This window comes from Scardinius erythrophthalmus (genome assembly GCF_964197995.2).
Source record: "Scardinius erythrophthalmus genome assembly, chromosome: 16".
NCBI lineage: Eukaryota > Metazoa > Chordata > Actinopteri > Cypriniformes > Leuciscidae > Scardinius > Scardinius erythrophthalmus.
Genome location: NC_138236.1, coordinates 26,834,946 through 26,860,615, shown reverse-complemented (window position 1 = coordinate 26,860,615; position 25,670 = coordinate 26,834,946). Strand labels below are relative to the sequence as shown.

Sequence of the window (25,670 nt, the reverse complement as noted above, 5' to 3'; positions counted from 1 at the left end):
CACTGTGTATCAAGCGCTTAGGAAGCCTCTGGAACTGAAATTCAGATATGGTAATGGGGTTTCGTTTAGTTTAGTTTGCTGTAAGCAGTTGACCAATCACAACAGACTGAACGATCTGACCAATCAGAGCAGAGGAAGCTCTCGTTTAGAGAGACTAAATCCTTTATCGAACCATTTCAGACACTGTGACAAAAGAGCTGATGCTGCAATCATATATATTATGAGAAAGTAATCCTTTAAAATAGCATAATAGGGGCACTTTAAGAGCAAATAAAACTTACGCGACGCATAAAAAAAAAAACTGCTTCCTGTCTACTCGTGAGATATTGTTGGCCAGAATAAGCTACAATGTGCACTAGACATTACAATCATCTGGTTGAATGAATGATCTTTTGATAATATAGTTCTAAATTCTATTTACTTAATATATACTTATGCCTCTGTCAGCCCCATGGAAGAGCTGCATCTGTCAGTTAGCTACAGTTGGAGTTGTTAACCAAATGGTAAACCTAAATGGTATTCGTCCATTCTAAATGGGTGAATTGGAGATGCCTTGTGTATTGGGAACAGGGAAATCCAGGATATAAAGACAAAATGACATGTTCAGCTGGGTAGATAAGCCTGTTGCCTAGTAACGGGTTCATATTGAGGTGGGCATGCGGGCTGGGGTGATGACATCAGAGATAAAGAACACAGGCGTGTGAGACATCAGACTCTTCGGAAACGTAATAAAGCTTCCACCACCCTTCTTATCACGCTTCTTCGAAATGTACAACAAAAACAAACAAAAAAAATGCCATATTTGTCCCTTAATGTCACAGGAGCTGTTTCAGATAGTATTAGTTCTTCAGAGACGGCTTTTGTGCACCAGCTGTCACCCTGTTGTGTTTTGCCCGGTTGTTTTGGAAGTAAAGGGAGCATCTTCTGAACCAGCCATCACAATCTGTGGGCTCCTTGCTTAGATGTGGCTCAGCATGAAAGAGTGTGTGAAACATAAACACCCCAGACAAACTTCTGAAGTGCCAGTTGATCCCAGTCTGTTCGGGAACTTCAGCGAAAAGTCCGAACATGATAGTCTCAGTTTCCCATCAGCTCTCTGTACTCTAGGTGAATCTGTATAGTCTCTTGCTAGCAGCTTTTGTGTCTGGCTTACAGATGCCAAAATTAACTTTTTGCCAATGGTGGGTAAAGTGATTGATTTTTTTTTTCTTTATCTTTTTCATTTTAGTTGGTACATATTTACAGTAGGTGTTTAATTCCAACAATATACCAATTGGCAATATTTGCCACAAAATGTGATTTTCATGTGTGTGTGTGTGTGTCAAGCCAAGTTACCTTCTTTTGTATAGCACTTTTGACAATACAGATTGTTTCAAAGCAGCTTTACAGTGATGATAGGAAATTAATGGAACGGAGATTGTTTTGGCTTTACAGCAGCTCTAGAATAAAGTTATTGTCCAGCTAAAGTAAGTTTTTGATTGATTCACTTCCATTGTAAAGATCATTAGTTATTAACTTAGGGGCCGCTTACACGACACTGTTTCAACCGAAAACTTATGATAAGAACAACTCTAAAAAGTATGTGCATCACTATTTGTGGGGTGAGGTTGTGGAATGGATTTGAGTAGGTGTTAAAACATTGTACAAACATTAAACACTTTAAATGTTAAATAAAAACACTTTATTAAAAGGATGTGAAGAGGAACAGAGGTGATTGTGAGTGTGGGCTATAATACTGATTGCATTGGGATATGTGAATATAGGCTGAAGGGTTGTTTGGTGCAAAATGTAAAAGTTTTGTTCGTGTTAAAAATGATGGTATGTTTGTTATCTTGCTATAAATATAAAATGGGGCATATACATATATATATATATATATATATATATATATATATATATATATTCGAGAACATTATGTGGACCAAATGTTCCCACAAATATAGTAATACCAGTAAATTTGGACCTTGTTTGTAAAAAAAAAATGTTGGTCCCCATGAGAAAAACAGATTATAAACAATGCAAAAAAAAATTTTACATGTATTTTGTATGAATTTTCTGTAATGAGTAAGGTTAGGGTTAAGGTATAGAATTTACAGTTTGTACAGTATAAAAATAATCATGTCTATGGAAAGTCCCCATAAAACATGGAAAACCCAACGTGTGTGTGTGTGTGTGTGTGTGTGTGTGTGTGTGTGTGTGTGTGTGTGTGTGTGTCTGAGTGTGCGAGCGAGCCCTGCGATGGACTGGCCATCCATTCAATGCGTTTCCCAGCCTGTGGTCTGAGACGCTGGGAGAGGCTCCAGCCCCCAGTGACAATAGTAAAGGATAAAGCATTGACTTTGCACATATGTGTTTCTTATAACAAAAGATGGCAGATAGATTTGTAGTAGTATGTGAGTTATGAAAGAAAAAGTTAAAAACAGCCTTCCTTATATCTCGTCCAAATGGTGCTCACTGCAGAGCCAAATGAAATCCAGCTCCACCTCTCTGGACATGATGGGTGGAGATTGACCTAGTTCAGCGATTGGGTGGAGTTATGATTAACGATAGGGTCATGTGTTACAGTAGGATGAGGGTGTGGTTTGACCATCTAGCTGGACATCAAGCTCCACCCATTGTCTCTGCAGTGAGCAGCATCTCTACGTCTGTCAGCATGAGGAGCAGGATTCACTGAGAGCTCTTACAGAGATGAAGTGTGTCCTGTGCTGTTCATCAGAGGGGGCTTTCACTGACCCTCATTCACTCAGATGAAGCATCTCATCTGTGAGACGCCACAGAGATGACACGCTGAAGAGCGAGTGCCGCTAATTCTAAAAACAGACATGTCAAATCAGCGGCAAACTACTCGAGTGTCGTACGGGTTACCATTCATGCTATTTTCAGTCTGTTATGATAGAACGGAGCTTGCGGAGCACGTTAACCGACTAAATAGGTTTCATGCAGCTTCTGTTTGACACCATATGAGAGTGTGCTATCTGTGAGCCTGTTTCCTAAGGTACATTTTATCTTCTTCCTGTACAGATGAGTGCAGTTGGCAGCTCCTGTTGGGGTTCTTCGGAAGGGCAGGTCCTGGTTCACGTGCTGCAGAAACTGGCTCTGTCTACTGGGTGAGTAACCCGACACCAGATCCCTGTCAGCCCCTCATCCAGCAGCACATGGGCCCCAGGTCGAGTCTTAGTGTGACCCTCATCTTTGATCCATTCATGTCAGGGCCGAGGCGTAGGCCTCTGATGAGAGCTTCTCTGAGCTCAGGCTTCACCCACAGATTGATACAGGACTATTGTGACCCCCCCTCCTCTTCTTCTGCTGAAATGAGAAGGCATCCCTTTGAAGCTGGCCAGCCAAGCTTAGGAGGCAAAGCTTCAGCAATATTGGGTTCTTGGCAAAGCGGAGATTTTTTTTGAACAATACGTTACTGAATGACGACATCACTAAAATGCGTTCCGCTCAAGGGAGCATTATGGATATAGTTGAATTTAACTTTAAAGCAATATTGTAGGTAATGTGATTCAAGGTTAGTTCAATCAACAGCACTTGCAGCATAATGTTGGTTGCTGCAAAGATCATTTTTTAAAGAAAGCAAAAATCTGGGTTACAGTAAAGCCCAAAGTATATGTTGGCTTTGATGCGAACGGTTGGTGCAGGGCTTGATGCTTACTTTTCTTTCCAAGGAGCAGATGTTCTCATAAGTTAAGGATTAATAATACTACTCCTAAGTATTAATAATGTAATTATAACACTTATAATAATTATATAATTGTAGCTTTAATAAGGATTAGTCAAAATGTCATTTATGCAGTTAAGACTGTAAAGTGTTTGATAACTGTATTCAATTTCTGTATATTTCCTACCTGTTAGACAGGAAGGGCACAGGTAAATGTGACATTTATTATGGGTGAAGATTAAAGGGCTGACTTGAATATGCTAAAACTCATTTGGATAGACCTGTGGGGTTCTGGAAGAATGTTTTATGGAGTGATATGATTCATGGATCAGCGGTATATCCGGTGATATATGAGCAGAAGAACATCATCTCTATGGTCAAACATTGAGGCGGTCCAGTCTTGTTATGGGGAAGGGGAAATCTTGACTGTATGAAGGACGTCATGAATTCTTTGAAGTTTCAAGACATTTTGGCAACAAAAGTGACTCATAGTGGACTCTCCAGTTGGACATCCCAAAGTATACATCCAAATCTAGTTAAACTTGGTTCAGGGATCAGGCGTAGAATGTTCTTGAGTGGCCTGACAGTCTGCAGATTTAAATCTCATTGAAAATATTTGGTGGAATTTGAAGAAAGCAGTGGTAATGTGAAAACCAGAGATCATTAGTGATCTGGAAGCTTTTTTAAGTGAAGAATGGGCCAAGATTGCAGTAGAGAGGAGACAGAAGCTTCTAAGCACTTACTCTATGCGTTTATTTGAGGTTGACCTTTGGGGGTTGAATCATTTTGTACCAGGCAATTAGATTTTTTATTTGATTTTTTTCATCAACTTAACGTTCTTATAATCACTCAAACGTGTATTCATAAAAGTTCTATAATAGTTGACTGATTTTGTTGTCATAAAATGTTGTTCTTCGGCAGCAAAATGTCTTGCAGGTCAAGGGGGGTATTCAAATTTTGATTGCAACTGTTTGCCAGTACTGTTTTGAAATGTTTATGCTTTACTGCTCAATCAAAAACACAGAGGTAAGATATGCACTCTTACAGCCATATACAACAAATAACAATTGTGCTAGATTTTTCCCCTACTCTTACCGCATAAACAAAATGCCTAAGAATTATAGTTACCTGACTGCAATCTAACCCCGCTTAAGAGTCTCACAAAGAGTCGAACGACGTCTCGCCCCCTTTCGACACCATCACTTGGGAATAAGGTCTTTAGTGTCTCACTAACCTGTAACCTGTAACTTGTTCCACTAACTAACTTGTTGCGCAGCAATAATAACCAACTTCAGACAATGCCTTCGAATATGCTTTAATCACGGCCGGAGGATCTCAGACAAATTTCATAAGCTCCGTTCACACAGCGCGATGATCCCGGGAAATTGCCAGAACGCCTTCTGTGTGAACACAAACACGACCCGGGATTGATGCCGGGTTGCGGACCTAGTAACATTGCCGTGTTTTTGAACATTTTATTCAAATAGTATTATGAATACTATTTTATTCACTATTTTATTTGATATACAGTTTACTATTTTATTCACGTGTCGTAGTGATGGCGCTGAAGCCGGGATCGTTCGCTAGCTGTGAAACGGTACGTAATGCGCAAATTTATGATCGAATCAGAGAAAAAGAATGCACAAGCGTGGTTTCGCTTGCATAAAAATGCATAAGCGAACTTAAGACGCTGCTGAGAAATCACAAGTCACATCGATGTCACGTGTCTTTGCGGGATTTTTACCGGTTGTGTGTGAACGCACTCTCTGATTCCGGAAAATCACTGGCAGTGTGAATGAACCAAAATCAAACGAACCCGGGTCACTTTATCCGTGTATTTTCCGGAATCTCTGTGTGAAAGGGGCTATAGAGAATCCCACCAGCAAAAAGAATACAACAGTCTTTATAGAATAGGAGCATGGCAAAAATGATATGATACATTACATAATTTCCCTACAATCATATGCAAACCCTTCTGTTACTAGGCAGAATCAACTTAGATCTCAAATTATTTAAAAAATGGAAAAGGTTAGAAGTTCAGTTGATTACTCAGTATGTCATGAGACTATTCTAGACTGTTATATTTTTTATATTGTCTCACCAGCATCTCAGAATTTTCCACTGGTTTCAACACAATCTTAAGAGTACATTTTGTTCAAGTGAGTGTTAGGCCTAAAGGAGAAGTAAGGTTAGATGTTAGGATTATGATAAGTTTGATATACAGTTTACTATTTTATTCATAAAAAAATCCATCACACAATATAAACACCTTAAAGTAAACATTGTCATAATTCATCAGCAGTAGATCATAAGCAATCACTTGGTATACAGATGTGGTATTAATTTTGAAAGGTTCTGAAAGCGCCAACCTGTAGAACGTGCAACAGCGCTTTTACCTTACATTTCATAAGCCAGAATGTTTTAGAATTTTGAAGGACCTGCAAGGTATTTTTTATTTTAAAAAATTATACTCTCCAGAAGTTATGAGCATTAAAAAAAAAATTTGTTCCACTTGTAGACAAACTAATTAGCGCAACAAAATGTAGGCTGTATGCGAGCTGAGAATACAGTGTATGCGCGGTTAGAAAAATCTGCGTACAGTATGCGTACTGATGAAAATTATGCATACCCTAAATAATGTCAAAACTGAAACATACTTACAATGGAAGTGAACGGTGTCATTCCGTAAATGTTAAAATAATATAGCCAGAAAACATGTTAACATGATTTTTGTTTTCATATCATTCATGTCAACAGATTTAAATCTGTTGCTCATGTAATCTGATTGTCTCTTCAAAAGACTTGGATTAAACAGCTGGATTCATATGGATTTCTTTTATGATGTGTTTACTTTTTGAAGCATGGACATCTTGGTTAAGTGGACTTTCAATGGAGGGACTGAAACATCAGGTTTCATTAAAAAATATCTTCATTTGTGTTTTGAAGATGAACGAAAGTCAACATTACAACATGAGGGTGTGTAAATGATGTCAGATGTTTCATTACTGGGTGAACTAACCCTTTGTGTTGAACCGGGAATATTCCTAACGTGTTAGTGTTAAACGAAGTGCTTTAGTTACAGTAGCTATGTTACTTTCCATCCAAAGTTGCAAACTTAACTTGTGCGCAAAATTGGAATATCGCATAAAACATTTGAGAATAAAGCACCGTTTCCATCCAGTGAGCCGAAGAGAACTAAATCGTCGCTTCCTGATAAACAGCCGCTAAATATCACAAAGAAAAATGAAAGTTTCTGCAGTAGGAGAAGCCACTGTATATAGTAATTCTGTATAGAATAAATTAGGAAACGCAATGATGTTATCTTGCGTTCGGAGGTGGATGCTGCTGTTTGGGAACACAGTCGTGTAAGACAGTTCTAGGGGGACATGATAATGAACAGCTTTGTCGACAGACTTTGCTCAGGCATTTCAGAACAACCAAAACAACATTTCAGATGCTGTGCAACGAGATCGGCCCGCTGGTTGGTCCAGTTATGTCGTCCCATCACAGAGTCACATGACTTTTTTTCGGTGCGCATTAAGGAATTTATTTGGTAAATGTGTTTCCATTGTAGTTTATGTGCACGTGTTCATAAACTACATAAAAAGTTCATAAAAAGTTCATAAAAAGTTTGAGTGCACAAGTTTTTTTATGCACATTTTGGCGTTTCCATACAACGATTTTCTTTTTATGCCATATCACCAAATGCTCAAAAAAATTGGTGGATGGAAACAGTTGCAGAGCCTTTAAAGTAGAGACACTGTTGGTCTTGTGCCTGATTGATCATTGGATGTTATACACTTTGTAATCTTTAATCAAAATGTAACGAGCAGCAGGTAGAGGCTCAGAGAAATCTAGGGCCTGGTTTCTGGGACAAAGTGTTGATCTCCACAGTATATTGCAAACTCTCATTCAGATCTGGCTCCCTTTCTAATGCAGAACACCCACTTCATGATCCAGGCAGTTTCCAACTGAAATGCTTGTGTCTCTCGAAAATATGTGCATTAAGCTTTTCTGAACATTATGTTGGTAAAAGGGCTTGTGAGTGGGTTTCATGTTTACTTGACTGTGCAACGCTAGACCTTTATTAGTTTCAACAGAACTGTTGCATTCATTTGGGACATTTCACCAGAACATTTAAATTCTGTCCTTTACTTAAGTTGTTCCAAACCTGTATGTTTCTTTCTTCTGTTGAACACAAAGAAAGATATTTTAAAGGCTATTGGTAACCATACAGTTGACAGTAGCCATTGACTTCCATAGTATTTTTTTCAACTGTCTGGTTACCAACATTTTATTAAATATCTTCCTTCGTGTTCAACAGAAGAAAGTAAGTTATACAAGTTTGGAACAACTTGAGGGAGAGTAAATGACAGAATTTTTATTTTTGGGTGAACTATCCCTTTAAAGTATACCGAAGCAAACAATGATGAATACAACGCAGAAAAATACCTACTTGACTTTTAAATAATTTACGCTCGATAGTGGTATTTAAAATAATTGAATTAGCTCAGGTCCAGGTTACATCTCGGTTTTAATTTGGAGAAAAGTGAACGTTTTTAAATTAGTAATTCATTTAGGGTGAAATTTGCAGTGTCTGCATCAATAATACATGTGGACAGCGCTGTTATCTTATTTAAGCAGGTCTGCATTTGGCACTGCTCTCTAATTATCATATTCATGAAGTAAACAACCATTGTGAATAACTTTTGACTATAAACTAATGCATTTACGTACCATGAATAATCCAGTTTAATTCTGGTACAAAATCTAATATATATTAGGGATTATATCAACTCCCAATCATAAGATGTAGTTCTTCAGCTCATAGTAAATCTACTAAAGCCACAGCAACAGGTTGTTGTTGTTTTTTTTACAATATCCACACAAAAAATCATCACGCATGGATGAGTGTGCTTTTTTGCCCCTGCTTCTCAGTGTCTGGCTTGTGCTCACCAGATAAGTGACTGATGGACACACACTGCTCTCTGGAGCTTCTGGTTGCCGAATCTTGTATTGTACACTTGCTGAATGTGAATGGATTTCTCACACATTGACTGACCTGTTTGGACAACTGCATTACAGAAAATGAACACTTTTTTTTTTGGTTGATATTGCAATCACTTGTTTCTCTTGTCCAGGTCTCAGTCAGACATGACGGTGGAATCAGTGGCTGCAGAGATCCTGAAGTCCATCGGGTCCCAGGCAGAACTGAGATCCACAGAACAGAGTTTCTCTCCAGCTCTTTAATGCATGTATATATGTGCACTTATTTTGTAAGCTACGTGTGAAAAACCTTGTAAATTTCGCAATAGACTACTGAACACTTGTGAGAGTGGTTTGTAAAGTTTACTATGTAATTCTACAATGAAATGCAACTCTTTCAATTTAGAATATTCCAGAAATTTTACAAAAATAAAAATGTTCACAAAATTAAATTTAGTCCATTTTATTGTTTAGCCAGGTCATAACCAAGTCTCCAACCAACAATTGCAGGCTACAATAATTAGGGGTTCTTTTCAAAACCTTTCTAAGCTACCATCAAAAAATAGATCAAGACAAGAAAAAAAAAAAAAGAAAGAAAAAAAAAAAAAGGCTAAACTGGCCCCAACTGATTACAAACCCTTTGGAACATTTGCGATTTCATTAAAGCAAGAGAACTGATATTTGGACTTCTCCAATTCTTGGTTTTATACAAAAGCTACACAATGTTACATTTGATAAGAATACAATTGAACTGATTAATTAGTGTTCTACACCATAAACTCGATAAAATCTCGGATGGATCATTACCACTATAACTCAACACTATGAGAGAGAAAGACAGTCGAAAGGAATACAAAGTTCTGCAAAATAAAAGACGAGTATCATAAAGCAAGCTAGATAAGTACCATTACAGACTGAAATATCCTTTGAAAAATAAAAAGTAATAAAAAGTACAGGCAAGGCTAAGGTTGACAATTCCATCTTAGGATTTGCTTTTTGGGCTTTTCTTCTGTCAATCACACCAAATTCTGACCGACTAAGACCAGAACAAAAGTTTTACTTCCACGTGTTCCCATAGGAAACTCAGCTTGTATTAGTGTGTCAGGCACTTTCAGAGAAACTAGCCCACTCTCTTGAGCCCGCTCAGCAACTCTACAGGCCAAAATCACAATGCAGGTTCATTCAGATCAGACGACACAGCTGCAGCAGAGAGAAAAGAGGGGACAAACAGATTAGAATCCCATTAAACGCACACATACAGGACTGTAATCAATTCAGACGCAGCTCAGATTAGTTCTGCTACCGGCGTGCTTTACTCCAGCCACACACAGTGCGGTCAAGCACAGACCAAACACAATCGGCCGCCTTGGCGCCTCACCTAAAAAGTCATTGTATTTACAGATCGGTATCGAACCAGGCCAGCTGATTGCTGTCGCCCGGCGGGAGGCCGTCGATCAGGTCCTGGGCGTGGCCGAGGTCGGGAAGGCCGTCTACGGGGTAATCTGGGCCGGGGTGGTGCCCGCCCATCTCGTGCTCCATCATGGGATCCATGCCCATGGCATCCTGCCCGTAACCTCCGGAATGGAAGGAGCGGTAGCTTGGGTCTGGAGGACGAGGGGAGTGGATGGGGAGTGGATGGGAAGTGGAGGGGAAGTGGAGGGAGGGAGCACACACACACACACACACACACAAACGTTAGAGAAAGCACATTAAACGGGCAGCTTACAATAGCACAACCTCAGACCCACAAGACCAGACTCAACTGGAAACTGGCATTCTCCATGAATGCTGTACACACAGAGCTTCGAGGACTATTAGATGTTTGCTTATCTATGAGAATGGTTATTTTATCTCGCCCTGCCTCAATCCAATCCAATTGTACTGTCAATTCTGAAAGCTGAATTTAAGTCAGTGTAGTATTTTTATTATTACTGTTTATTTATTACTGATCATTTAGTCAGCCTAGAGTTATTCCAGACTTGTATGAAAAACTTTCTTCCATAAACCACTAAAGAAAATGTTAGCCTAAATGACTATTCACTTTCATTGCATAAAGTAATGAAAGTGAACAGTGACTGAGGCTGCCCGTTTCTAACATCATGCCTCGCATCTCATATTGTGAGGTGTCACGGGTGTGGGACATGAGGCGTTCCAGGCCCCATTTAGTACCCTCTTCATGGAAAGTGCCAGGTGTGTTGGGCTCTAGGTTTGGTGGGTGAAGGCTGATGAAGCAGTGGATTAGTGCGCATCACACCCAGATGCTGAGAGCTGATCTCATTTCTGAGAATGATGAACCTACCGTCCTGTCTGTAGCCTAGAGGCTCTCCCTGTGCACCGATGTCCAGCCCTAGATCTCCAGTCTGCAAACAGACACGCAACAAACAGAATCCATGAGAGAAGCTCACTTCAGTGAGCCTCTAATTCTGCATATATCAGGACTCAATCAGTTCCACAAATGCTTGCAAAGTGCTTGAGGCTCATGAAAACAATAATGCTTTGTTAGAAGAATCACCTGCCCAGTAAATGCACAAATATAACACCCACATCTGTCATAACAGATTCTGTAACGCACTGGGAATTGATAGGCTTAATCTCCAGCAGGGCTCTGTGCCAGCGCTGATTGCAGGATTTAGCAGAGATGAGCCCCCTTACCTCGTTCCAGGTCATGGGCTCAGTTCTGAACAGAGAGCTGGTGAGCTCCACAGACAGTCGTTTCTTGTAGTCCTGGGGCTTATCCTCAGACATGCGGAACAGAACTGCAGCAGCGTACGTGGCTGTGGGCGAGAGATAGCGACGTTAGTGTGACCGAGAAAACATTCGAGCCAGCCCTGCTCACCTCAGCCACTGCTTCCAGTGGAAAACAAATCTGCATAGCGTTTCGCATTCACACTAGCTCCTCTTTATATTCTGTGGAAGTTTAACTTGTTTCTGCCAACTTTATCTTGAGACATCAGTTGGCAGTGACACTGTGCTGCCATTATTATATTTATTTGATGCGTTTCTGCATTATTCTGTATGCGGGCGCACTCACCGACGCCCTCGTTTCTGGAGTGGAGGAGCTCTGTGAGGGGAGCGGTGGCTCCTTCTGCCTCGATGGCCTCGGCCGCCTCCTTATCCTGAGCCAGCTCACACAGCACGCCTGCAGCCACACGCTGGATGTTCTCGATAGGAGAGTACAGCAACTGCACAGACACACACGCGTCAGAAACTGGTTCAGGAGATGGAAATAGAACTTATTGGCAGGAAACGAGGGTCACCCAAAATGTTCTTAATTCACTAAAACAGAACCATACATAGAGTGATAGTTTGATAAAATGAATGTGCGAACGATCGATAGAACAAGCACTAGGCAGAACGATGGACTGAACAAATGAGCAAACAAACGAAAGAGCAATAGATCAATAGACATAGCATGAACAAGCTGTAGATTGAATGACAGAATGATAGAATAAATGAGTGAACGAATAAAACAGTTCAAGTCGATAGAACGGCAGAACAATACAGATAGAGGAAACAAACGTGACGAATGATGGAAAAGGCAGATCAGTAGAAAGTAAAACAACAGACAGAACAAACGACAAGACGACAGACAGATAGAGTGAGCTCTCAGCGACTGACCTGAACAAAGAGTGGAATAGTGTTGAGTCCTCTGATGACAATTCTGTTGTGAATGTCTCTGGCTAGAATGTGCAGCGCTCCAGTGCAGCCCTCCACAATCTCCTCCATCCGCACACCCTCCTGAAACACAACACACATGAACCTCATTCACCAAGTCCTTCTGCAAGAAACAGTTCGAGGGTGTACTTGTAATATACGCTCATGTATAAATGGATTACAACATAAATTGGTCTGAAAGGTTTCATTTCAGAACAATGACATTACACAAGTCAGCTGCCTTAAAAAACTGCTGATCATGTGACCGTGACTCACCACAAACTGCTGCTGTGTTCCACCCATGGAGGTGCGTCTCTGAGTGTCCTGATGGGCCCTGACCAGAAGCTGCACCAGGCGGGGAATGGCACCCTGCTCTCTGAGCGGGGAGTGGTTGGCAGGGCACAGTGCCAGGTTACGGATCAGCCCGACGGTGGCCTGGGAGAGAATACAGGGAGTGTTCAGTGTTAAAAAAAAATAAATCCAGTTCAGGCACAATGAAAGCCACTAAAAGACAGGAGTGATGACCTCAAGTCACTTACATACCTTAATGAGAGGCCAATGTGAGGGAGGGTGGAGTAATTTGACCACCACAGGCAGCCCATAGTGCAGCCGCACTGCATTCTGGGCCATCTCTGCATCCTGGTGTCTGGATGTGAGGTGGCGGAGAGCACAGATAGCCGGCTCCGTGATGTCCTCTCTGTCCCCGGCTCGAAGAACAGTGCGCACGAGGGCCTCGATGCCACCCACTTGGCACACCATCATCTTGTTCTTGTAGTTGTTGCAGGTGAGGTTGGACAGGATTCCAGCAGCACACGTCACCACATTGATGTCATCTGAACCGAGCAACTGGACCAGGGTGCCCAAGAGCCCCTCCATGCCCTCCTGTAGATCAGAAGGATCCAGAGTTGAGATGCATATCTTTCTTCAACCCAGAATTTGCATCCATGACAAACTCAGTCCACGATTTGTTTAGTCCCGCACACGACCAGCCACAGCCATTCGTAACATTTTACAACACGTTACATGAGGTTGTAAGCCTACCATGAGTGGGTAAACGGTTAAATACACAAAATCATTCCAGAAATGTTTCGATAATTCAAGAATTCTGACGTCACAACAACAGCTGGGTGAAATGTACACATAGCGCAGGCATTACAACCAAATGTAGCATCCGTTCATGCTCCATCGACACTGTTCTTTTACAATTTGATGTCCTAACTGTGTGGGGTCAGAGCTGGCTACAGCCCACAACCCCCATCACAGACAAAGGCAGGAATGACTGTTACCTGCACATCTACTTCTGCTAAAGACGTCTTCTCCATGGAAACAATGGGGAGACAGAAAGAGAGGGCTCATGTAGGAAGAACAGAAGACAGCGTAAAAGAGCTGAGGGAGAGAGGCAGAGACGGGTCGGTACCTGTTTGGTGGCGGCATCTGAAAGATTCCTCAGTGTCCACAAGCAGTTCTGTACCAGTCGCTGACTGGGGTCTGTGAGATGGAGGCCGAGTGCTTGCATGCCACCTGAAAACAGACACAAACCATATTCTAACCGTCCGAAATCCTCAACCTTCCGCTATAATATACTGGACCAAACTGAAGCCAAATGGTCTCACCGGCCTCAACGATGGCAGGTTTGTTACTGGAGCACACAGACAGCACTTTGAGCACTCGACTGGTGGTCCACAATAGTTTCTCATAGGTGTAGGTCCTCATGATGTTGACCAGAGCCTGTGGGCCTCCGCTGGCCAGAATGATAAGCTGAAAAGGAAAAGCAAATTGAATGAGTGTTAACATTTTACAGTCCATCCTGCACAGCTCAAACAAGTGTAACTTTGTTAATAAGTGACCAAAGATGCACAAAACCAGGAAAATCCCCAGAACAGAAATAAAGTACTACAAGTGACATAGTAGCGCTGCACGATTAATCAAAAACCCGTAATTGCAATGCAACAACTGTGATGTAATTAAATATGTGCTGCATGTTTCAGAGGGAAGTGCGGCAATGTTCATTTACACGCAACCTCATGATCTAGTGTTTTCAGTGTCTCAGAACGGCTCGGTTCAAAGTAAAAGCTGCACCTCACAAACTCTGTTCTGCATGTGCTCTGAGTTTGACAACCATCTTTTCAACTTGCGATGAGAAACAGGCTGTCAACAAGCGGTTTTCCACCTAAATTAAAGCTGGTAACACTATTTTACAGTGTCCTTGTTAAATATGTTACATGTCCTTGCCATAGTAATTAATTATGCATAATTACATGCAACTAACCCTCAACCAAATCCTAATCCTACCCTAACCCTCAGTTCTTAAATATATAATTACATTGTAACAGCCATAAATATTAGTACTGTAATTGAGCAAATTGTGCAGCCCAACAAACAAGCACAGCAAACCTGGAGCATTTTTTCCCAAATTGTGTGGCCCTATAATGTAGTCAGACATTGAGTGCCAAGGCGGCCAACATCAAGGTGCAAATAAAGAACAGTTCAAATCTAAAAATAGCAGAGGAATTTTGTTGCAGTGCTAGAATGACGAGTGATGTAAGAGAAAAAAAACACTCCGTAAACAAGTGAAGTTGGCCAAGCACCCTGCTGTGATGTGCCTAGCTTTGAGAAGTTCTTGCTGCTTACTTTGCTTTCCTGATTTCCGTATGCCAGAATCTGAAGGCAGTCTGTCGTGATGGCGAGGAATTTCACATTTGTTTTGTTTAACAAGGCCACCATTTTCTGCAGGCCTCCGGCCAGACGGACGGCCATCTTGGCTCCTTCCTGGTGCAGTAGCAGGTTGTGTAGAGTTGTAATGGCATAAAACAGTACAGAGTCCACCGGGGAGCTGAAGAGACCAGAGCAAAATTTATTAGCACCAAACTACAGATAAATAATGAGATTCAAGCTTAAGCAACCAGAGCAGGTCTCAGTATGACTCAGCCTGCTGGTCCTTGAACTCCAACACATTGTGGTTGATATATGTCTGCTTAAAAATAGAGCATGAAGGAGAACCAACCCAAGCATTTTGACGAGGGCAGGGATGCCTCCCGATTTGAAGATGGCGAGCAGGCCTTCTCTGTGGTGGGAAAGGTTGTGTAGGGTGCCGGAGGTGCAGCGGGCCGTTTCTACATCACTAGTGTTCTGCATGGTCCTCACAATGGCTGACACCATCTGTGGGGATCGCATGATGGCGTGACGAGAGGCCTCCTTCTTAGAGAGCTGATGCACCATAACAGCTGCCTTATTAACCACCACCTGATGGAAAAAGAAGAAAAAACAAGCCATTAGCACACTCACAGTGTCACAGCACTGGCTGTTTTTGACAATCTATCTGGTTTCTAACCTGATCCTCATCATTCAGTAGTTTGGTGAGCTCTGGAATGGCGCGGGTGGCCAGCTCTGCATCGTCCTGGTAGTTGATGAGGTTGACCACGGCGTGTTTGAGCATCTGTGAGGGCTCGGCCAGGCGCTGGACGTTGGTGGGGTGAGCAGTGTCGAACTGTGTGGAAGGTATCTGCATGCCCTCATCTAGAGTCTCTGGGAACATGGCCGCCCGGACTCTCTGGGCTCTGGTCATGGCGTACTGACCATCAATGTCTACAGAGAAGCAAAGTACTATATTAAGCAACTGACTTGTGCACAGTTAATCAAAATGACTTCAAAGATCTATTATGCGTATGAATATAATCGAGTGATTGTTAATTCCACATTGAAAAGATACAAACAAGCCAGTACAATAAGCAATTGTCTCAGCGCCATGTCTTACAATAACCCTTGTGAGTGCAGTTCATAGTTTAAATAAGTGAACTGTGCATTTTCCATTCCAACATTCAAGGGATTTTTTGACTGTACATTAAACCCTTTTTTTTTTTTTTTTTTTAAACACTCTTTCCATTATTTCTCAGATATTTTAAAACATGTGACAATAGAATCAACACATACCTGCTACCTGGTCCTGGTTGAAGGACTGGTTAAAGCCCTGCTCCCACTCATATAGCACCTGATTGTCCACATCTTCATCCTCTGGGTTGCCCTTGCCGCTCAGGGACGGGGCAGTGGTTGTGGCGCCAGAGTGGATACCTGAGTCCAGGTAAGACTGCTGCTGCCAATGGCTGACCGCAGCCTTGCGATCCGGCTCCATGGCCATGTCCAGCTCCATCAAGTCAGCTGCACATGAAACATTACACAATGAGTTAATAAACAGCATTTAGGCAAAAAAGTATTTTAACTCTTCAACATGTTTCTATAGTAAAATATTTTTGTGAAGCAGAAATGTTAGAAGAACTTACATTGGGTAGCCATGATTCTCTCACAGCCAAGGACAGCTTCCTAATCTGAAACACACACAGCAACATGGTTAATTTCACATTCGCAGTGCCAACTCTCTCTCTCTCTCTCATATAGTCGAACACAGCTCAAACACATTCCAGAGAAGTCCAGCATGCAGCACACACAAGCCCCAGTGTTCGGACTGAATGCTCTCTGTCTCCTAACCTGACTGCAGCTGGGATGAAAGAGTGAGGCAGGATATGCCGCACTACACACACAGCTACTCTTATTATCTGCAGGTCTCTCACGATACTCCCCGGAAAGACATGAACAATAAACACTGCTACAGGAAATCAAAGGTCTTGGTGATCATTCAGGAATGTAGGGGTTATTGTAGCAGTTTCTCCATTTATCCTTCAAAACTGTGCATTAATCAGCCACTAAAAAAAGTTATTATGTGACGTATGTAAAACAATATCAATTACATCAAGGTAACATTATCTACCGAGCTGACAACAATGAGGTTTTGTTGATAAAGTGACAATATTAAAATGTTGAGAAAACAAATGCCATCTTTTTTTAATCAGCAAAAATTTTTAGCTGTGCAATTTCCTGCCATCACTGCAGATATCGCGATTTAAACCATTATGTTTGCATTGAAGAAGGTTCAAAGAAATGAATATTTTTTTTCTATACATTTCAAAACAAAATGTCATTTTCCGCTTAAACATAGTCCTGAATATATCAGGACTCAATGACATTTCTGGCAAAAAAAAAAACCCATATTCAAATCCATATTTGGCATTTTACAAAGTCATTCCATCACAAGCGTGATAATAAAGCTTGAACTATTAAGTGTCCCTCCAAACATCCACCTCCATCTCCTCCTCTAAGCCATTCACTAGCAAAAGAGGTGCTAAAGGTTTATATGACCTTCAATAATGTGCTCAGCCAGAAACCCCACCGTCAAAACAGCGTCAATATGCACATGACATTCTTTGCTGATTGCCCATCAACGGCGGCAGTTAACACCTACTGAAACGACACTGAATTCAGTGTCTCAGCCCGGGGGGCCCCAGTCTCCTTCCCTTTTGTGAGGCCTCCTCCTGAATTACCATAACACAAGCCCAGAGCCCACCTCCTTTATTCAGATGTACAACACCCCTCTCCAAGTCAGCAGGCAGAACGCAACCCCTCTCCGAGACATCCAACATTCACATGTATAGCCTTGAGACTCAAACTGGCTGCCCATGCCTCTCCATTGTGTTGGTTAGCAAAACATACTGTTGCTCTCAGTAAAACAACTCCTGCAAAACACAAACATGTTGCAGCATGTGAAAAGCTCACTCGGAAGAACGTTTCAGCAAGCTCTCATCAACATTTTGCTGTTCTTGTTCAAGAGCTGTTAGTATATGTCGAACACCACCGCAAGAGGTTTAGCTTTATGACACAGCAATGACGTGGCAATTATTCAGAGAAAAACAACTTTCCTGTGCATTCGTCTCTATAGTCTCGCACACATTCGCTATTGTCAGGATTTGGCTCTCGAAAGCAGCCTCAAAGTTCAGGAGCTGAATTAGGTCAAGTAAAGAAAAGCTAGACTGGAATACAGAAGTGTTTGGTGTTGCACAGTCTATTATATGGATAAACCTCAACTATTCAGCAATAATGGGGCTTTAAGTTATAACACAACAGATTGAACACGGACTTTCACGAGCATATTTTGTCTATTTTGTGCACAAAACAAGGATACAACAGGTAAGGCAACTACAGCATGTTAGACGAGTCTCAACTTTCAAATTTAATTGTCAGTTTTATCATTAAATTCACAAAATAAATGTGGTGTGAATATCAAAATAAATCTTTAATGTGGTGTGACATAAATAGAGGTGCAAATCTTCACTTGCCTCACGATTACAATTCAGAGGGTAACGTTTCGAGTATAAAACTATTCTCGATGCATCAGGATGCGCCTGTTCTTCCTAATCTTTTATTAAATCACAATATAAATATTTTTTATCTTTATAAAAAAGAACAAAGATGCAAATAAACAGTAGAACAAATACTTTTTTTTTTACATTTAACAGTGTTATTCAGGGAAGAAATGCAGAAATAATCAAATGTAAAAAAAAAATGTATATATATATATATATATATATATATATATATATACATATCTCAATGCATAGTTTACTAATGATGCATAATTCATACTTTATTGTATACAGCAGGGCTCGACAACAAGGACTGCCCGATGGCCAGGGGTCAGTGTAAATGACACATTGACGGAACCGTCACTTACCCGATCAGACCAGTGCTGAATTGTCAGGAATGTCCATTTGCACGTCTTTTTAAGCCTTGCACATTAAAATATTCAAGTGCAAGATGACGTGAAAGAACTCGTGCACTGTGTGAGAAGTTGTGTGCGCGGAACACTCATCCGAAGCACGCGCACAGAAAGCCGCCTCTCAGATTGATGAATGATGAATTGAGTTCTCTTTCACTTCTTGTGGACATTCCCACAAAACTGTCAAAATGCCTGTGTTGGCAAGAAAACAGTCTGTTATGTCTAAAGTGAACGCAAGCAGTTGAGAAATAAAAAGCATGTGTACAGTATCAGTATATTGGATCCTTGCATTAAGTCTTAAAGTGACAGCAGCCTAATATTCCTGCTGCTGTCTGTATTATTAATGTTAATCAAACAACTAAGGGTGACGAAAAATCACTCACTGATCTTGACTGAATAACTTTTGTAAATTAAGAATCAATCATTTTATTTATACAATGAAGATTATATGCAGTGTTATTTTACATTTGATTTAATTTCTCTACCTGAAAAAAACTGCTTTGTCCTATTGTATTTATTTATGCTATTGTTTTTAACAATATTTGAAATTTATATGAGTTAGGCTAGTAGTTTTTAGTGTTATAACCTTATTTATTAAGGTTATGGGTCAAAGAAGAAAACAATAAGTAGACTTTTTTTTTATGGTGGGGCAAGTAAAAATTTTAACCACTAGAAAAAAAAACCTTAGCATTGAGCCCTGATACAAATAAAATGATTCTTATTAAAGCTGCAAAAGTTTAGTCAAGAGCAGCGAGTGATTCTCTACTTTTTTTGCTGCTTGATTAAATGAGACAGCTTCAGGTTTATTATATTAAGACCATGCGAGGATCTAATATAAATGTTACAAATTAGATTTTTACCCCAACTGTTTACGATTAACTTAAAACATAACCGACAATGTTCACGTGAACACTTGCCAAGAAAGATATTTTACATTAATCCTGTTCATCTGACCGTTAAGAGCGCGAACTGCTGCCAAAGAGAACTGAATTAAAGAGAACTGTCTTTGTGTGCAAGCTTCGGGTGTGTGTCAGTGAGAGTAACGCATTGTGAGATTTTTCGTGGCTTATTGCGCTTAATTCTGTTTAAAATCAAGCATGTCCTGCACCTTTTCACATTCATGCATGTAATTTTCGTAAAAATCGAAACATCAAACTGCTTTGCTTCCAAAGAACATATGCAACTTTTATTAATATCTAACAAGAGTAGCCTACTTTATTTACGATAAAACAGCACATTAATATGTATTATAGTCCTATTTAATTTTTAAAAATGATTATTTTGTTTTTAAGCATCGATGCAGAATCAATCACATCAGCATCATGATGCATCGCATCAATTATTATATTCCACAGCTCTAGACAAATCGCTATAGTTCAAATCACAAATTAACATTACAAGGCAAATTGAAAGAAACTATGACTTTTACTTAACCTGTAGTGATGTCTATAATGTATGTTTGAAGAAATATCACATAAAAAGTTATTACAGACACAGAACGATTATATTAAAAGGTTATGAAAACAGGCTAATGATCAATAAAATGTTTGTATACAACTAATTATTTAATTTCTAAAATGATTAAACTATTTTAGGTATCTATTTTGCATCACTATAGCAATCAAACTGTAGCGCAGCTCAACAATAAAACCAAAAGCAGGCCGTGTCGTGAATGCTTTAGATTTTACGAATGGAAATCTCACCTGGACCAACACAGGGGTGCCAAAGCATGAGAAAAATGGAATTGACACCAAAGAAAGCAAAAATCTCTCAATCCTGCGCAGCTCCACGTCGAACCGAGTCAAAATGACAGGGTCAGCTCATGTTATATGCATGCGGCAATAACGAGGACAGTTCCTCTAGGAGGCAGCTTTCAGTATTCTGAATGCAGAGCATGGAAAGCGTGTTTGATAAGGGGATGTGTAAAACAGTGCTGCTGTGGCACTCCGCCTGGGGCTGCTGAGAGTTTCACAGCAGTCAGCCAGTCGCTTGGTCTGTGGCTCACAACATCTGGAGTCAATTGGAGAGATAAACCCAGCAGCATTCAGGCTTTAACCCCCCTGCGGTATTACAGCTCGCTTTCGCACGCAACGTGAGGTGCCAACTGAGCCTCGGCCTCCAAGAAATCCCACACACAAGCTACACTTAATCAGTCCTCTCTCGCTCGCAAGCAAATGAGATGTATGGAAATAACTCCTAACCAACCACTTCAGGTTAGTCTGTGTCACTGATGAGGTCATGCTGGATATATTTAGATGATCGAACTGACTCAACCCTTCAAAAGAACTCAATTGCTGGGTTATACAATCATGTGAATGGGCAGTGTGATAATACAATGACGAAGAGAAAAGCATCTGGGTGATCTCTTCTGAATTTGACTCTAGCTGAAGTTTCTTTATTACAATACACAGATAGACTGGCTTGGGTATGAAGAATCCCAACCATAATAACCGTGTGTTTTTCACTGCCGGGCCAACATGCACATCTGAAACCAATCTGAATGTTTTGGTACCTCTACTGGGTGGAACATGGGTGGACTTGCACACGGAAAAATGTGAGAAGGGGGGGTGCACAGTCCGCATAGAGATCTACCAGAGAGGCTACTAACAATGAGCAACAAATAAGCACTTCATTACTCAAAGCTTGAATTTGACTTGGAACCTGGCACACAAATCTATATTACGCATACATCGAATTTCAGAGTCAGCATCGTGAGGAAAAGCTAACGTCTGCATCACAAGGCAATAGCCTGGACCACACTCTGTTATTCTGCCATTAGTTAGGCTACTTCATCCCCAAGCAAGTCTACATGAAACTTTGCATTGAAATAAGTGTGAAGCCAAAACCAGAATGCAGTTTATTTATTTATTATTAAAAAAAAAAAAACTGTTCATTTAAAATGCACTAATGTAATGCATTACAGCGCACCTGGTCTTTGCATCTATAGTGAAAGCATCTGGCATATGGTACTAAAACAGAGCAGCTACAAAAAAAAAAGGCAAAACAAACAGCAAAAGTTCTCCCAAACCCTGTGCCCATTCCACACTCCACCATGGGCTTCTCCGAAGAAACATGAGGCTTGAGAAGACTGGGGCATTTGTTTGTAATCCTTGGCATTCAAGCAGCATGTGAATTTAAATACCCCGGGCCCCCAAATGGCTTGAGCCAAGTGCCCGTTGCGACCAGGGGCATCCAGCTCAGATAGCGATTTCAACACCTGCATTCGATTTCAGAAATCTGCCTATTGTGTGCAGCATTTCAAAAGATGCAAGCTCCCAGGAACATCCTATACTACACATCTGCTCCCAATGTGTCAACGGTGATGAGAGATGCTGTAACAGCCGAGCCTGCGCACATGAATGCAGCTTGGCTCAATGCATTCTGAATTTAGTCAAAAACGCACTATAGCCTCTCTGTACAACCTAAAGGACTACCCCAGACACTTCTATTTGGAGAGTTCAGGCATAAAGACTCAAAGAAAACATTGGGAGAACATTGTGTCTATCAGACAAACACTTGGAAAATGGAAAAGGACTAAAAAGGACTTTAATGGAAAAACTAAAACTTTAAAGTATTCTAAAAGTGCTGGCATGCTTGATATAATGCACATGACTGCCATGCTGAATAGGTGATGTATGAGAACTATCACGGGCATTTTATTAACTCAGATAGGATCAAATTAATATCAATTTATTTTGGTCCAAAAAAAAAAGCAGGTAAAAATGACTAATGCTTTATTTTGAATGTTTTTGCACTTTTTTCCTCAGGTATCTACTTAACAAAATTTAGTAATATTTCTCAATTTTTAAGGAAAGTGTTTACACACAATCTTAATTTCAGACAGATTTAAACAGATGTTTGTCACTGCACTGACATTAGCAAAGCTATGCTCAAGCACACGAATGATATGAAGCAACAAACACCATAGTCAATCACACAAACATGCTAAAACCTGTGGTTGCAACACTAACTTCAATAACAGATACTCTAAAATATCCAACATAACTGATTAAATACTTTGCCTTTACTCAGAGCATAAAATAACACTTGGGCCGAATTTCAACATTTCCTCTGCAAAGCATGGGAAATAAAATTAAAGTTAAAACAACCAAAAATGAGCCATGTAGTCCCAACACAAATTAAGTAACATATTTAAGTGGACTATACAAAATTAAATTACGTTTAATAAAACATTCAGCAATAGTGTTGCTTTCGCTCATTTTAATTAAGTAAATTGAACAAGCAGTAAAAATATTTTTCCCAGTGAATTCTCAGAACCTACTAAACCACCAAAAAGTGTCATAGGGGGAAAAACAGGGATTAGTTCCTACAAGCAGGAATAAAAAAAAAAAAACGCTTAATGTTTATGGAAAAGTAAGGAAGCTATGCATTCTGCCTAAAGTTAGCAGAAGTGGAGGAAAAGGCACATTTGTTTGGTTTTCGTTTTAAGCCACGTGAATCATTAACAAATGTACTGCCATTGTGTTTTCAGGGGCGGCTACGGTATCATATGTTGTGCTAAATAATATACCCTTCAACGCTAAATAAATAAATATGAATCCACGCCAATGCAGGAAAGACTGTGATAATGTCACACGCTGAGCATTAGTAAAGCTGGAGTCAGACGGGTGTAATGTGAAGTGATGCACGGGTCCGCAGAGCCCGATGCTCCCCACCCCCATCCGCACGAGCTCCAGCAGAGTCAGGTTTCACTCAAGCTCCTCCTCGACTTCCTCTCAACGGACAAACACTTTAAATGCCTTTGTTTGTTTCTTACTGAGAAACTTGGATATGGGTCATGTTTACTACCGCGTGATTTTACTAAAATCATAAGCGTTTATAACTCAAGGTGATACAGCTGGCCAGGCATTTGAGCTGAAAATGTTACCAAAAACTTACTGTCCTCCAGATTTGACGAAGTCACAAAAAAGTCAACATCTCGGGTTCAGTAAATCCGCAAACACGAGCTTGAAAAGTCAACAGAAAAGACAGCTAGTTTATATTCACGTTAGTTAACCAAAGCCTAACTTATAACCTAACGTAACGTTACCACATCCCTGACTTTAAACAAACACAGAATTTACATTGCCGTCAAACCAAATCAACTTTTGTTGTTGTATTTTACTGTGAGAATTCGCAGAGAAGTTAATAATTCGTGTAAAAAGGAGAGTACTATCCAGTTGAGTTGTCGGAGGATTTTACATGGTCTCCACAAAACACTTTCCCAGCCCTAAAATGCTAACCAAGCTAGCACCAAATACACTAAATGTCTTTACTCTGAGCTTCAAATAAGTTACACCTTTTCTGATACATTAAAACGCCTACAGAATAACAGTCGAACAAATCCGCGTTTATACGAGTCTATGTAACGTTAGGTGGAATTTGGTCGTGATTTTGCAGCAAATCTATCCAGTGGCTGATGATCTCCTCCTCATTCCCCACAGCTGCAGAGAGACATTCCCTCCGAACATTCCACACAATAACCAACAACACGTTTTATTGGCGAACACTTACCTGTATCAAAAGCTGTATATTCCCTTTTCGCGTTTCAGTACTTAAACACGAATAATGGCGACAATCCGTTGAGAAATGTTGAGTGAATGACCCGCAGCTCCTGCTGAGAGTGAATGTGTGCGCGAGGACTCCGCGCTCGCGCAGCAGCAGCACACTGGGAAAGATGGCGTCACTCCATGTGTGCGCGAGCCATTATAAAAACTCCTACCCATACCATATCCCGCCGCCTTCCGGAAAACTAGATCCCGTGCCACCGGATCTTTATCGTAAAGACACCAAAAGCGGTTTCCATACCCAAAACCGACATTCAGATATAAAAATTAGTAGTGTTGGATATGGCTGCGCGCTGACCGACCGAAATATGAGATAATTTTTGGGGAGTATGTAAAATAAGGATTCGTGCGTAGGAATACACTAGCTACACAGCTGTGGTGCGGCAAGGGGGCGCACCTATTCATTAAGTTTTATGACTCTCGCTTTAAAGAGAGTGTGTAGTGTTGACGGGAAGCAACGCGACAAGACGACTAACCTAATTTCATGAATTTAAAAAAAAGAAAAAATATTTGTGGAAATAAATGTCTGTAAATCTTCCTAGCAAACGAGAGCAAAAATGGGCTCGGCGATTTTAGGTTTTAGAGACGGAGGAAGTTTTTCCATCTCTCTCCCCATAGAACAATGCAGCGAGCATCGGAAAACTACTGGATTAAACCACTGAGACATTTTACTTATATATGCTAACATATCCATCCGTTTAATTATATATTGTATTTACCATAATTCACAACTAGAAAAGCACCGAGGACATATTTTCGGCTGCAGCAGATTGTTGGTTTCACGAAAGGAAATATTCGGCGTTTAAACCCCTGAAAATGACTATAAACATTTGAAATGACCGTAAATATCTAATACATGGCCTTACAACGTGCATATTTTGCATGTTTACAAAACACAATTCGTGTCGTGACTGTGTGAAGCTGTCATGTTGAGACTGGTTATTACCTCAACTCTTCCCTGAGTTCCCATGGAAAAATAGAGAGGAGGGGCTGAGGAAACACAACAGTGCCAAAACACACTTGGACCATATTATGGCTTAATACAATCATATTTAATTGTCACAGTACTGACATTAATTATGGTATTTTGTATACCTTGTTATGACAACATTGTCATTGGTTGCCCCCATGTTTGGACCCCTGTGCTCCGTTCACTTATTGAAATCTTATTGAGGATAGAAGTCATCACCATTAA

At 40.6% G+C, this 25,670-nt stretch overlaps 2 protein-coding genes across 5 annotated transcripts in view; one reads left to right on the top strand and one right to left on the bottom strand.

Annotated features, from left to right (window-relative positions):
* The window catches only part of ulk4 (unc-51 like kinase 4), a gene marked incomplete at its 5' end in the record, with an annotated part of 224,362 nt that extends 215,263 nt beyond the window's left edge, over positions 1-9,099 (top strand). Inside the window, 2 exons of the mRNA XM_081389791.1 lie at positions 3,022-3,107; positions 8,806-9,099. Coding sequence (XP_081245917.1) covers positions 3,022-3,107; positions 8,806-8,914 — 195 coding nt within the window. The 3' untranslated portion in view covers positions 8,915-9,099. The remainder of the gene's footprint in view (positions 1-3,021; positions 3,108-8,805) is intronic.
* ctnnb1 (catenin (cadherin-associated protein), beta 1) lies at positions 9,098-24,606 on the bottom strand. 4 transcript variants are annotated; one of them, XM_081389792.1, is made up of 17 exons: positions 24,423-24,593; positions 16,582-16,626; positions 16,235-16,459; positions 15,636-15,889; positions 15,309-15,547; positions 14,936-15,137; positions 13,918-14,062; positions 13,722-13,825; positions 13,591-13,617; positions 12,848-13,186; positions 12,581-12,739; positions 12,269-12,388; positions 11,682-11,832; positions 11,303-11,424; positions 10,950-11,010; positions 10,029-10,254; positions 9,098-9,850 (listed from the first exon to the last, which is right to left on the bottom strand). In XM_081389792.1, exons 2-16 carry the CDS (start codon positions 16,592-16,594, stop codon positions 10,046-10,048), a joined length of 2,370 nt encoding a protein of 789 aa, XP_081245918.1. In that variant the 5' UTR covers positions 16,595-16,626; positions 24,423-24,593; the 3' UTR covers positions 9,098-9,850; positions 10,029-10,045. The 4 variants fall into 4 exon arrangements, with proteins under 4 accessions (XP_081245918.1, XP_081245919.1, XP_081245920.1 ...); XM_081389793.1 differs by lacking the exon at positions 13,591-13,617 and having other exon boundaries at positions 24,423-24,606; XM_081389794.1 differs by lacking the exon at positions 10,029-10,254 and having other exon boundaries at positions 24,423-24,604.
* Positions 24,607-25,670: the final 1,064 nt, after the last annotated feature.

Excerpts from the sequence above, each read along its gene's own strand:
- ctnnb1 (XM_081389792.1), bottom strand. Across the intron at positions 13,826-13,917 it reads ACCTGCCATCGTTGAGGCCG|GTGGCATGCAAGCACTCGGC; the intron begins GTGAGACCATTT and ends GTCTGTTTTCAG. Across the intron at positions 11,011-11,302 it reads AGCCCATGACCTGGAACGAG|ACTGGAGATCTAGGGCTGGA; the intron begins GTAAGGGGGCTC and ends GTCTGTTTGCAG.